The sequence below is a fragment of the Oncorhynchus mykiss genome, chromosome 17, assembly GCF_013265735.2.
Source record: "Oncorhynchus mykiss isolate Arlee chromosome 17, USDA_OmykA_1.1, whole genome shotgun sequence".
Lineage (NCBI taxonomy): Eukaryota > Metazoa > Chordata > Actinopteri > Salmoniformes > Salmonidae > Oncorhynchus > Oncorhynchus mykiss.
In genome coordinates, this window is record NC_048581.1 from 86,221,486 (window position 1) to 86,234,723 (window position 13,238).

General features: G+C 44.2%; 1 protein-coding gene across 8 annotated transcripts in view; it reads left to right on the forward strand.

The window, feature by feature from the left end:
- Window positions 1-13,238, forward strand: part of mars1 (methionyl-tRNA synthetase 1) — a 54,622-nt gene that overhangs the window by 37,753 nt on the left and 3,631 nt on the right. For 4 of the 8 annotated variants that reach the window (XR_005037100.1, XR_005037099.1, XR_005037101.1 and 1 more), the window contains 7 exons: window positions 3,080-3,184; window positions 4,299-4,494; window positions 5,619-5,690; window positions 6,119-6,148; window positions 9,191-9,325; window positions 10,458-10,709; window positions 11,841-12,092. Coding sequence is in view for 5 of the 8 variants with exons in the window: in XM_036950848.1 (XP_036806743.1) it covers window positions 3,080-3,184; window positions 4,299-4,494; window positions 5,619-5,690; window positions 6,119-6,148; window positions 9,191-9,325; window positions 10,458-10,709; window positions 11,841-12,092 (1,042 nt within the window). In the remaining 3 variants the exon portion in view is untranslated. Of the gene's footprint in view, window positions 1-3,079; window positions 3,185-4,298; window positions 4,495-5,618; window positions 5,691-6,118; window positions 6,149-9,190; window positions 9,326-10,035; window positions 10,041-10,457; window positions 10,710-11,840; window positions 12,093-13,238 lie in introns of all 8 variants that reach the window. The other 4 variants (XM_036950851.1, XM_036950852.1, XM_036950853.1 and 1 more) reach the window with 4 other exon arrangements.

Consider the following 13,238-nt stretch of genomic DNA (forward strand, 5'->3'; position numbering starts at 1 on the left):
GTTGAAGTTTATATGTTATATTGTGGTCTGGAGAGTTGATGTTGAAGTGTATATGTTATATTGTGGTCTGGAGAGTTGATGTTGAAGTTTATATGTTATATTGTGGTCTGGAGAGTTCATGTTGAAGTGTATATGTTATATTGTGGTCTGGAGAGTTCATGTTGAAGTTTATATGTTATATTGTGGTCTGGAGAGTTGATGTTGACGCAGCACCACCATAATGTACAACACATTTTGAAATAAGGTCATATTTGACCGTGTTGCTAATTCTGTTCTGTTCACCCTATCAGGATCTGTTCTGTTCTGTTCACCCTATCAGGATCTGTTCTGTTCTGTTCACCCTATCAGGATCTGTTCTGTTCTGTTCACCCTATCAGGATCTGTTCTGTTCTGTTCACCCTATCAGGATCTGTTCTGTTCTGTTCACCCTATCAGGATCTGTTCTGTTCTGTTCACCCTATCAGGATCTGTTCTGTTCTGTTCACCCTATCAGGATCTGTTCTGTTCTGTTCACCCTATCAGGATCTGTTCTGTTCTGTTCACCCTATCAGGATCTGTTCTGTTCTGTTCACCCTATCAGGATCTTCTCTGTTCTGTTCACCCTATCAGGATCTGTTCTGTTCTGTTCACCCTATCAGGATCTTCTCTGTTCTGTTCACCCTATCAGGATCTGTTCTGTTCTGTTCACCCTATCAGGATATTCTCTGTTCTGTTCACCCTATCAGGATCTGTTCTGTTCTGTTCACCCTATCAGGATCTTCTCTGTTCTGTTCACCCTATCAGGATCTGTTCTGTTCTGTTCACCCTATCAGGATCTGTTCTGTTCTGTTCACCCTATCAGGATCTGTTCTGTTCTGTTCACCCTATCAGGATCTGTTCTGTTCTGTTCACCCTATCAGGATCTGTTCTGTTCTGTTCACCCTATCAGGATCTGTTCTGTTCTGTTCACCCTATCAGGATCTGTTCTGTTCTGTTCACCCTATCAGGATCTGTTCTGTTCTGTTCACCCTATCAGGATCTGTTCTGTTCTGTTCACCCTATCAGGATCTGTTCTGTTCTGTTCACCCTATCAGGATCTGTTCTGTTCTGTTCACCCTATCAGGATCTGTTCTGTTCTGTTCACCCTATCAGGATCTGTTCTGTTCTGTTCACCCTATCAGGATCTGTTCTGTTCTGTTCACCCTATCAGGATCTGTTCTGTTCTGTTCACCCTATCAGGATCTGTTCTGTTCTGTTCACCCTATCAGGATCTGTTCTGTTCTGTTCACCCTATCAGGATCTGTTCTGTTCTGTTCACCCTATCAGGATCTGTTCTGTTCTGTTCACCCTATCAGGTTCTGTTCTGTTCACCCTATCAGGATCTGTTCTGTTCTGTTCACCCTATCAGGTTCTGTTCTGTTCACCCTATCAGGATCTGTTCTGTTCTGTTCACCCTATCAGGATCTGTTCTGTTCTGTTCACCCTATCAGGATCTGTTCTGTTCTGTTCACCCTATCAGGATCTGTTTCCTGTCTGTTCACCCTATCAGGATCTGTTCTGTTCTGTTCACCCTATCAGGATCTGTTCTGTTCTGTTCACCCTATCAGGATCTGTTCTGTTCTGTTCACCCTATCAGGATCTGTTCTGTTCTGTTCACCCTATCAGGATCTGTTCTGTTCTGTTCACCCTATCAGGATCTGTTCTGTTCTGTTCACCCTATCAGGATCTGTTCTGTTCTGTTCACCCTATCAGGATCTGTTCTGTTCTGTTCACCCTATCAGGATCTGTTCTGTTCTGTTCACCCTATCAGGATCTGTTCTGTTCTGTTCACCCTATCAGGATCTGTTCTGTTCTGTTCACCCTATCAGGATCTGTTCTGTTCTGTTCACCCTATCAGGATCTGTTCTGTTCTGTTCACCCTATCAGGATCTGTTCTGTTCTGTTCACCCTATCAGGATCTGTTCTGTTCTGTTCACCCTATCAGGATCTGTTCTGTTCTGTTCACCCTATCAGGATCTGTTCTGTTCTGTTCACCCTATCAGGATCTGTTCTGTTCTGTTCACCCTATCAGGATCTGTTCTGTTCTGTTCACCCTATCAGGATCTGTTCTGTTCACCCTATCAGGATCTGTTCTGTTCACCCTATCAGGATCTGTTCTGTTCTGTTCACCCTATCAGGATCTGTTCTGTTCTGTTCACCCTATCAGGATCTGTTCTGTTCACCCTATCAGGATCTGTTCTGTTCTGTTCACCCTATCAGGATCTGTTCTGTTCTGTTCACCCTATCAGGATCTGTTCTGTTCTGTTCACCCTATCAGGATCTGTTCTGTTCTGTTCACCCTATCAGGATCTGTTCTGTTCTGTTCACCCTATCAGGATCTGTTCTGTTCTGTTCACCCTATCAGGATCTGTTCTGTTCTGTTCACCCTATCAGGATCTGTTCTGTTCTGTTCACCCTATCAGGATCTGTTCTGTTCTGTTCACCCTATCAGGATCTGTTCTGTTCTGTTCACCCTATCAGGATCTGTTCTGTTCTGTTCACCCTATCAGGATCTGTTCTGTTCTGTTCACCCTATCAGGATCTGTTCTGTTCTGTTCACCCTATCAGGATCTGTTCTGTTCTGTTCACCCTATCAGGATCTGTTCTGTTCTGTTCACCCTATCAGGATCTGTTCTGTTCTGTTCACCCTATCAGGATCTGTTCTGTTCTGTTCACCCTATCAGGATCTTCTCTGTTCTGTTCACCCTATCAGGATCTGTTCTGTTCTGTTCACCCTATCAGGATCTGTTCTGTTCTGTTCACCCTATCAGGATCTGTTCTGTTCTGTTCACCCTATCAGGATCTGTTCTGTTCTGTTCACCCTATCAGGATCTGTTCTGTTCTGTTCACCCTATCAGGATCTGTTCTGTTCTGTTCACCCTATCAGGATCTGTTCTGTTCTGTTCACCCTATCAGGATCTGTTCTGTTCTGTTCACCCTATCAGGATCTTCTCTGTTCTGTTCACCCTATCAGGATCTGTTCTGTTCTGTTCACCCTATCAGGATCTGTTCTGTTCTGTTCACCCTATCAGGATCTTCTCTGTTCTGTTCACCCTATCAGGATCCGGGATGCCCTGAAGTGTATCCTCAACATCTCTCGCCACGGTAACCAGTACATCCAGGTCAACGAACCCTGGAAGAAAATTAAAGGAGACGAAACAGACAGGTTCGTCTATTTCTCTCTCTCTCTCTCTCTCTCACTCACTCACTCACTCACTCACTCACTCACTCACTCACTCACTCACTCACTCACTCACTCACTCACTCACTCACTCACGCGCGCACACACACACACACACAACAGGTCACACTTCTTGATGTTGTGATGGCACGCTGTGGAATTTCACCCAGTAGATATGGGAGTTTATCAAAATTGGATTTGTTTTCAAATTCTTTGTGGATCTGTGTAATCTGTGGTCATACATTAGGCAGGAGGTTAGGAAGTACAGCTCAGTTTCCACCTCATTTTGTGGGCAGTGTGCACATAGCCTGTCTTCTCTCTAGAGCCATGTCTGCCTACGGCGGCCTTTCTCAATAGCAAGGCTATGCTCACTGAGTCTGTACATAGTCAAAGCTTTCCTTAATTTTGGGTCAGTCACAGTGGTCAGGTATTCCGCCGCTGTGTACTCTCTGTTTAGGGCCAAATAGCATTCTAGTTTGCTCTGTTTTTTTGTTAATTCTTTCCAATGTGTCAAGTAATTATCTTTTTGTTTTCTCATGATTTAGTTGGGTCTAATTGTGCTGCTGTCCTGGGGCTCTGTGGGGTCTTTTTGTGTTTGTGAACAGAGCCCCAGGACCAGCTTGCTTAGGGGACTCTTCTCCAGGTTCATCTCTCTGTAGGTGATGGCTTTGTTATGGAAGGTTTGGGAATCGCTTCCTTTTAGGTGGTTGTAGAATTTAACGTCTCTTTTCTGGATTTTGATAATTAGTGGGTATCGGCCTAATTCTGCTCTGCGTGCATTATTTGGTGTTCTACGTTGTACACGGAGGATATTTTTCCATAATTTTGCATGCAGAGTCTCAATTTGGTTTTCGTCTCATTTTGTGAATTCTTGGTTGGTGAGCAGACCCCAGACCTCACAACCATACAGGGCAATGGCTTCTATAGCTGATTCAATAATTTTTTTAGCCAGATCCTAATTGGTATGTTGAAATTTCTCTCTTTCGCTTCCACTCTCTGTCCCTCTCTCTCTCAGTAATGCCCCCCCCCCCCTCTCTCTCAGTAATGCCCCCCCCCCCCTCTCTCTCAGTAATGCCCCCCCCCCCTCTCTCTCTTCCAGGCAGCGATCGGGTACAGTGACAGGTGTGTCTGTGAATGTGGCGTGCCTGCTGTCCGTCATGCTCCAGCCCTACATGCCAACGGTCAGTCACACCATCCGCCAGCAGCTGAACGCTCCGCCCTCCGTTACCGGGACCCTGCTGCAGGGCACAGGGAACTTCGTCTGCTCTCTGCCCGCCGGGCATCACATTGGCACGGTGAGGAGAGATCTGTTAGATATGAACAGAGGGAAATCACTTTGTCACGTGTTCCATTATATTTCTACGATGTTGACGTTGATTAGAGACTCAGTAGCTCTTAGCAGTATAATCTTCTTGTCTTGGAGACATTTATGGCATTTTAAACATGTTTTTATTTTAATATTACTATGTCTGAATTTGTACTATAAAGTTGTCTAAATTCCAACTCCTTCGTGTTCCTGTCTCGCTCTGTCCCTGTCTCTCTCTGTCCCTGTCTCTCTCTGTCCCTGTCTCTCTCTGTCCCTGTCTCTCTCTGTCCCTGTCTCGCTCTGTCCCTGTCTCTCTCTGTCCCTGTCTCTCTCTGTCCCTGTCTCTCTCTGTCCCTGTCTCGCTCTGTCCCTGTCTCTCTCTGTTCCTGTCTCTCTCTGTCCCTGTCTCTCTCTGTCCCTGTCTCTCTCTGTCCCTGTCTCTCTCTGTCCCTGTCTCTCTCTGTCCCTGTCTCGCTCTGTCCCTGTCTCGCTCTGTCCCTGTCTCGCTCTGTCCCTGTCTCGCTCTGTCCCTGTCTCGCTCTGTCCCTGTCTCGCTCTGTCCCTGTCTCGCTCTGTCACTGTCTCGCTCTGTCCTTGTCTCTCTCTGTCTCTCTCTCTTTCTCGCTCTGTCCCTCACGCTCTCTCTGTCCCTATCTCTCTCCCTGTCTCTCTCTATCCCTATCTCTGTCCCTGTCACTCCATCTCTCTCTCTGTCACTCCCTGTCTCTCTCTCTGTCTCTGTCTCTCTCTGTCCCTATCTCTGTCGCTGTCTCTCCCTGTCTCTCTCTCTGTCCCTGTCTCTCTGTCCCTGTCTCTGTCTCTCTCTCTCTGTCCCTCCCTCACTCTCTCTCTGTCCCTCCCTCACTCTCTCTCTGTCCCTCCCTCACTCTCTCTCTGTCCCTCCCTCACTCTCTCTCTGTCCCTCCCTCACTCTCTCTCTGTCCCTCACTCTCTCTCTCTGTCTCTCTCTCTGTCTCTCTCTCTCTCTCTGTCTCTCTCTCTCTCTCTGTCTCTCTCTCTCTCTCTCTCTCTCTCTCTCTCTCTCTCTCTCTCTGTCCCTGTCTCTCTGTCCCTGTCTCTCTCTCTCTGTCCCTGTCACTCCGTCTCACGCAGGTCAGCCCGTTGTTCCAGAAACTAGAGTCCGAACAGATCGAGTCTCTGAAGAAGAGGTTTGGAGGACAGCAGGTCAGTGCAGTGGGGTGAAGGTTAAGAGATGACAGACTAAAATAGTGTAAATTAGATACCGGTAGTGAAAGGAACATTTACTTGAACCAAAAATAGTGTTTTTATAAAATTCCAGGATGGTTACTTTGATATTTCAACAGGTAGGTAGATGAAATGCCAAACGGACAACGGTAATATAGTACAGCGGTATTGTCCTCAGACAGTGCTGCTCTCTTAGCTTAGTGTATTATAATAAGAATTATATTATAAGGCTCAAGACTGTTCAAGAAGGGGTGCGTTGGCGTACCTTGAATAGGTGCAGGGGAATCGATATCCTCTCCTCCTCGATCCCTCCTCAAAACCACAGTGGCAGGGCAGCCGTTTTTTTTTTTTTTTTTAATTCAGGAGTGGGCCTTTATCTAAATCTTGTCCTCAATCCCTCCTTCCAGCCAGAGGAGGAGGAAGAAGCCAAACCGAAGGTATCTCACCTTGCTGTGTGTTCTGTATGGAGTGATACAATTACTGTAGACACTTAACACTACTGTAGACACTTAACATTACTGTAGACACTCTATATTACTGTAGACACTATATTACTGTAGACACTTAACATTACTGTAGACACTTAACATTACTGTAGACACTTAACATTACTGTAGACACTTAACATTACTGTAGACACTTAACATTACTGTAGACACTTAACACTACTGTAGACACTGTTAATGCTCCATATTACTGTAGACACTTAACATTACTGTAGACACTGTTAATGCTCCATATTACTGTAGACACTTAACACTCCAGATTACTGTTGTTGTGATTTTGGCTATGCCGGATTAAGTGATATGACATGCTATTCTATAAAATATTTTCTCTGTAATTAATATTACCTGATTGAGCTAATCATGTAAATGTAATTAACTAGAGAGTCGGGGCACCACAAAATAATATTTATAGAGCTGTTATCTTCCGAATAAACTCTTAAAGACCTAGTAATATTTTACATCAATAGCAGTCAATATTAATCGTCACCTTAATTCAGTCTCATCTGGAAGTTGTAAATTCTTGGTGATCTTCACGAACCCTGGCTAACAAGTTGAATCAGCAATACATAATTGTGTTAAATAATGTATTTACTAAATACCTATCTAATCACACAGAATTACACATACACAGAATGAATCATACATTGATTACAAATGATGTCATAAAGGAAAACGTCCCTAGCGGACGGAACAGATATGACAGCTTGTTACACAAAGAAAAGTGGGTTGGGTTTGAGTGAAAGAGCGGGAAGACTGAAGAACTAAGGGAAGAATCTGTGCTATCGTAAATACAGTATCTTATGCATTCTAAATTACCACTCATTTGGAAAAGGAAAATGCAATAAATCTTTACTCTGAGCTGCGCTTCAGTAGGTTGGTGGTAGATGGAAGACCGTGTTGCCAAACCGAGTCCTTTGTTTTTTGAAGAGTGTCTCTGGTGGTGAACGGGATACGTTGTAGTGTCGTCATTGTGTGGTAGATGGGATACTCTGTCCGTCCTTTCCTAGCCCACATTTGCAGCTGCTGCTGCTAACTCAACGGCTAGGAGGTATCACTTCTGTAGCGAATAAGAGTTCAAAGTTCATACCATTCGCAACCAAAGCTCACGCTGAGGTTGGCTTCGTTCTGTAGTTGACATGTTAGTCCATTTCAACATATGGACCGTCGTCCTCACAACAGGAGGTTACATTGTCGTCAAGGCTTTATATAGGAAAGGAGAGGAGGGCGTGTTTCATTGGTTATAACCAATGTCTCTTCACGTGGGTGGGCCACTGATTGAGCAGAGCCCTAACTTATTGAAAACCCAAATCTCTCATTTGGAAGCTAAAATTACATTTAATCTTTTCACCAATTATTTCATATTCAAACATTTAAATTGCACAACAATTCCATGTGAATCTGATAACTCTGATGTGTAGACTTTCCACTGTAGAGTTTATGTCCTCTTATCATTGATGAGAATGTCTCAGATGACAACCGAACTGACAACATATTCATTAAGTACCAACCCATATGTTCAACTGGTCGGATTACTAAAATATAGTTCATTTCCCCCCACCTTCTGATGTTCCCAGAATCTCTATGTTAACCAAAGGATTTTCAATAGTCACATCAGTAGGATAGAGAGGAAAAGGGTGGTGGGTATTTATGACTGTCATAAACCTACTCCCAGCCAACGTCATGACACTGTTAACGCTCCATATTACTGTAGACACTGTTAACGCTCTATATTACTGTAGACACTGTTAACGCTCAATATTACTGTAGACACTGTTAACGCTCTATATTACTGTAGACACTGTTAACGCTCTATATTACTGTAGACACTGTTAACGCTCCATATTACTGTAGACACTGTTAAAGCTCCATATTACTGTAGACACTGTTAACGCTCCATATTACTGTAGACACTGTTAACGCTCTATATTACTGTAGACACTGTTAACGCTCTATATTACTGTAGACACTGTTAACGCTCTATATTACTGTAGACACTGTTAACGCTCTATATTACTGTAGACACTGTTAACGCTCCATATTACTGTAGACACTGTTAAAGCTCCATATTACTGTAGACACTGTTAACGCTCCATATTACTGTAGACACTGTTAACGCTCTATATTACTGTAGACACTGTTAACGCTCCATATTACTGTAGACACTGTTAACGCTCTATATTACTGTAGACACTTAACGCTCTATATTACTGTAGACACTGTTAACGCTCTATATTACTGTAGACACTTAACGCTCCATATTACTGTAGACACTGTTAACGCTCCATATTACTGTAGACACTGTTAACGCTCTATATTACTGTAGACACTGTTAACGCTCTATATTACTGTAGACACTGTTAACGCTCCATATTACTGTAGACACTGTTAACGCTCCATATTACTGTAGACACTGTTAACGCTCCATATTACTGTAGACACTGTTAACTCTCCATATTACTGTAGACACTGCATATTACTGTAGACAATCCATATTACTGTAGACACTGTTAAAACACTCTGTATTACTGTAGACACTGTTAAAACACTCCATATTATTGTAGACACTGTTAACACTCCATATTACTGTAGACACTGTTAAAACACTCCATATTACTGTAGACACTGTTAAAACACTCCATATTACTGTAGACACTGTTAACACTCCATATTACTGTAGACACTGTTAACACTCCATATTGGTGTTCTTTTCATGTGTGGCCCATATGTCTTCATTAATGCACACTAACTCATACTAAACAATTAGATTTTATCGCTCCGGATAAAATAAGAAAATGTGTGCTTTTATTTAATTTATTTTTGAGGGAATGAAAATGTCTTAGTTTTGTTGTTCCCATTAACACATTAACATTGTATGATAGCTTTCTTAACAACAAATGTTTATTTTCTGAGAGTGAAATGTACTAGTGATTGTTGGAGAAGAATTGCTTAACACATGAAACCCGTCTATTCTAGCCAAAGACGACAGCCCAGCCTGATGTCAACGCCCAGCCTGCTACGACCCCAGCTTCAGATCCGGCTGCTCAGACTGCAGTGAACGGTGCAGACGCTGAGAGAGCCAGGGAGTTAACACTGGCTGTGGCAGAACAGGTAAGATGGGGGGGGGGACAAATGTAACGAATTAGGAATTAGGGGTGAAACAATGGAAGTTTAAGCAATTAAATAATCGTCCCCTAAGACGTGATTTTCTTCCAAAATGTCTCGTTGGTGTGACGTCCTGATATTGGGACATTGTTACCAATGTGGGATATTGTGTAATGTGGATGATTCCTGATGCTCACGTTACCTCTCGATCAAATATCGAAACGTGATATTTGTCCTGATGACTGACTCTTCTATTCTACATTATTTCTGCTCCAGGGAGAGACGGTGTTCATTAATTAACTGACTAGTTGGTAATGTTGTCAGTCTAACCTGTTGTCTGCCAGGGAGAGAAGGTGTTCATTAATTAACAGACTAGTTGGTAATGTCAGTCTAACCTGTTGTCTACCAGGGGGAGAAGGTGTTCATTAATTAACTGACTAGTTGGTAATGTTGTCAGTCTAACCTGTTGTCTATCAGGGGGAGAAGGTGTTCATTAATTAACTGACTAGTTGGTAATGTTGTCAGTCTAACCTGTTGTCTGCCAGGGAGAGAAGGTGTTCATTAATTAACTGACTAGTTGGTAATGTCAGTCTAACCTGTTGTCTACCAGGGGGAGAAGGTGTTCATTAATTAACTGACTAGTTGGTAATGTTGTCAGTCTAACCTGTTGTCTACCAGGGGGAGAAGGTGTTCATTAATTAACTGACTAGTTGATAATGTCGTCAGTCTAACCTGTTCTCTACCAGGGGGAGAAGGTGCTAGTTGGTAATGTCGTCAGTCTAACCTGCTCTCTGCTCTCTACCAGGGGGAGACGGTGCTAGTTGGTAATGTCGTCAGTCTAACCTGCTCTCTGCCAGGGGGAGAAGGTGCTAGTTGATAATGTCGTCAGTCTAACCTGCTCTCTGTTCTCTACCAGGGGGAGACGGTGCTAGTTGATAATGTCGTCAGTCTAACCTGCTCTCTGCCAGGGGGAGACGGTGCTAGTTGGTAATGTCGTCAGTCTAACCTGCTCTCTGTTCTCTACCAGGGGGAGACGGTGCTAGTTGATAATGTCGTCAGTCTAACCTGTTGTCTACCAGGGGGAGAAGGTGCTAGTTGGTAATGTCGTCAGTCTAACCTGCTCTCTGCTCTCTACCAGGCGGAGAAGGTCCGGACCCTGAAGGGCCAGAAGGCAGAGAAAACTGTGATTGGAGCAGAGGTCACCAAACTACTGGAACTGAAGAAACAGCTGTCCCTGGCTGAGGGAAAGGACCCAGAACCAGTGCTGACAAAAGGGAAGAAGAACGCCCAGCCTGCTACAACCCCAGCTTCAGATCCGGCTGCTCAGACTGCAGTGAACGGTGCAGACGCTGAGAGAGCCAGGGAGTTAACACTGGCTGTGGCAGAACAGGTAACATGGGGGGGGAACAAATGTAACGAATTAGGAATTAGGGGTGAAACAATGGAAGTTTAAGCAATTAAATAATCGTCCCCTAAGACGTGATTTTCTTCCAAAATGTCTCGTTGGTGTGACGTCCTGATATTGGGACATTGTTACCAATGTGGGATATTGTGTAATGTGGATGATTCCTGATGCTCACGTTACCTCTCGATCAAATATCGAAACGTGATATTTGTCCTGATGACTGACTCTTCTATTCTACATTATTTCTGCTCCAGGGAGAGACGGTGTTCATTAATTAACTGACTAGTTGGTAATGTTGTCAGTCTAACCTGTTGTCTGCCAGGGAGAGAAGGTGTTCATTAATTAACAGACTAGTTGGTAATGTCAGTCTAACCTGTTGTCTACCAGGGGGAGAAGGTGTTCATTAATTAACTGACTAGTTGGTAATGTTGTCAGTCTAACCTGTTGTCTATCAGGGGGAGAAGGTGTTCATTAATTAACTGACTAGTTGGTAATGTTGTCAGTCTAACCTGTTGTCTGCCAGGGAGAGAAGGTGTTCATTAATTAACTGACTAGTTGGTAATGTCAGTCTAACCTGTTGTCTACCAGGGGGAGAAGGTGTTCATTAATTAACTGACTAGTTGGTAATGTTGTCAGTCTAACCTGTTGTCTACCAGGGGGAGAAGGTGTTCATTAATTAACTGACTAGTTGATAATGTCGTCAGTCTAACCTGTTCTCTACCAGGGGGAGAAGGTGCTAGTTGGTAATGTCGTCAGTCTAACCTGCTCTCTGCTCTCTACCAGGGGGAGACGGTGCTAGTTGGTAATGTCGTCAGTCTAACCTGCTCTCTGCCAGGGGGAGAAGGTGCTAGTTGATAATGTCGTCAGTCTAACCTGCTCTCTGTTCTCTACCAGGGGGAGACGGTGCTAGTTGATAATGTCGTCAGTCTAACCTGCTCTCTGCCAGGGGGAGACGGTGCTAGTTGGTAATGTCGTCAGTCTAACCTGCTCTCTGTTCTCTACCAGGGGGAGACGGTGCTAGTTGATAATGTCGTCAGTCTAACCTGTTGTCTACCAGGGGGAGAAGGTGCTAGTTGGTAATGTCGTCAGTCTAACCTGCTCTCTGCTCTCTACCAGGCGGAGAAGGTCCGGACCCTGAAGGGCCAGAAGGCAGAGAAAACTGTGATTGGAGCAGAGGTCACCAAACTACTGGAACTGAAGAAACAGCTGTCCCTGGCTGAGGGAAAGGACCCAGAACCAGTGCTGACAAAAGGGAAGAAGAACGCCCAGCCTGCTACAACCCCAGCTTCAGATCCGGCTGCTCAGACTGCAGTGAACGGTGCAGACGCTGAGAGAGCCAGGGAGTTAACACTGGCTGTGGCAGAACAGGTAACATGGGGGGGGAACAAATGTAACGAATTAGGAATTAGGGGTGACACAATGAAATAACTGGGCCCTAAGACATGATTTTCACCAGAAATGTCTCGTTACTTTGCCATGCGGGACATAGTCATGTGTAAAGTGACAGAACCATAGCATTTCAAGTCATGTCCGTGTATCCATGGGTGGGCTTGAGGTAATGAGGACTATCTAGCTGGTATTAATGACCCGACTTCACATAACACGCCCAATAACGGCATTTGCGCCAAGCAAACCACTGTTTTTCAATAGAGAACTAAGTTTCAATTACGTAAATGGCTACAGTGAGCTGACTGTTACCCACTTCTACACCTGACCCCTCAGTGAGCTAACTTCTACACCTGACCCCTCAGTGAGTTAACTTCTACACCTGACCCCTCAGTGAGTTAACTTCTACACCTGACCCCTCAGTGAGCTAACTTCTACACCTGACCCCTCAGTGAGCTAACTTCTACACCTGACCCCTCAGTGAGCTTGACACCTTGTGCAGACCAAGTGAAGGGGCATTTAGATATTGATTTACCAGTTTGTAATGACGACAGTCTAGCTTGTTATGACGAAAGTATCTAGCTAGTAATGAATTAATTAGTTGATAATACTGACTCACTGTGTTCAACCACTGGGTTATCTATGGCAGGTCGAGAAGGTGTTCATTAATTAACTGACTAGTTGGTAATGTCATCAGTCTAACCTGTTGTCTACTAGGGGGAGAAGGTGTTCATTAATTAACTGACTAGTTGGTAATGTCATCAGTCTAACCTGTTGTCTACTAGGGGGAGAAGGTGTTCATTAATTAACTGACTAGTTGGTAATGTCGTCAGTCTAACCCTGCTCTCTGCTCTCTACCAGGGGGAGATGGTGTTCATTAATTAACTGACTAGTTGATAATGTCGTCAGTCTAACCTGCTCTCTACTCTCTACTAGGGGGAGAAGGTGCTAGTTGGTAATGTCGTCAGTCTAACCTGCTCTCTGCTCTCTACCAGGGGGAGAAGGTGCTAGTTGGTAATGTCGTCAGTCTAACCTGCTCTCTACCAGGGGGAGAAGGTGCTAGTTGGTAATGTCGTCAGTCTAACCTGCTCTCTACCAGGGGGAGAAGGTGCTAGTTGGTAATGTCGT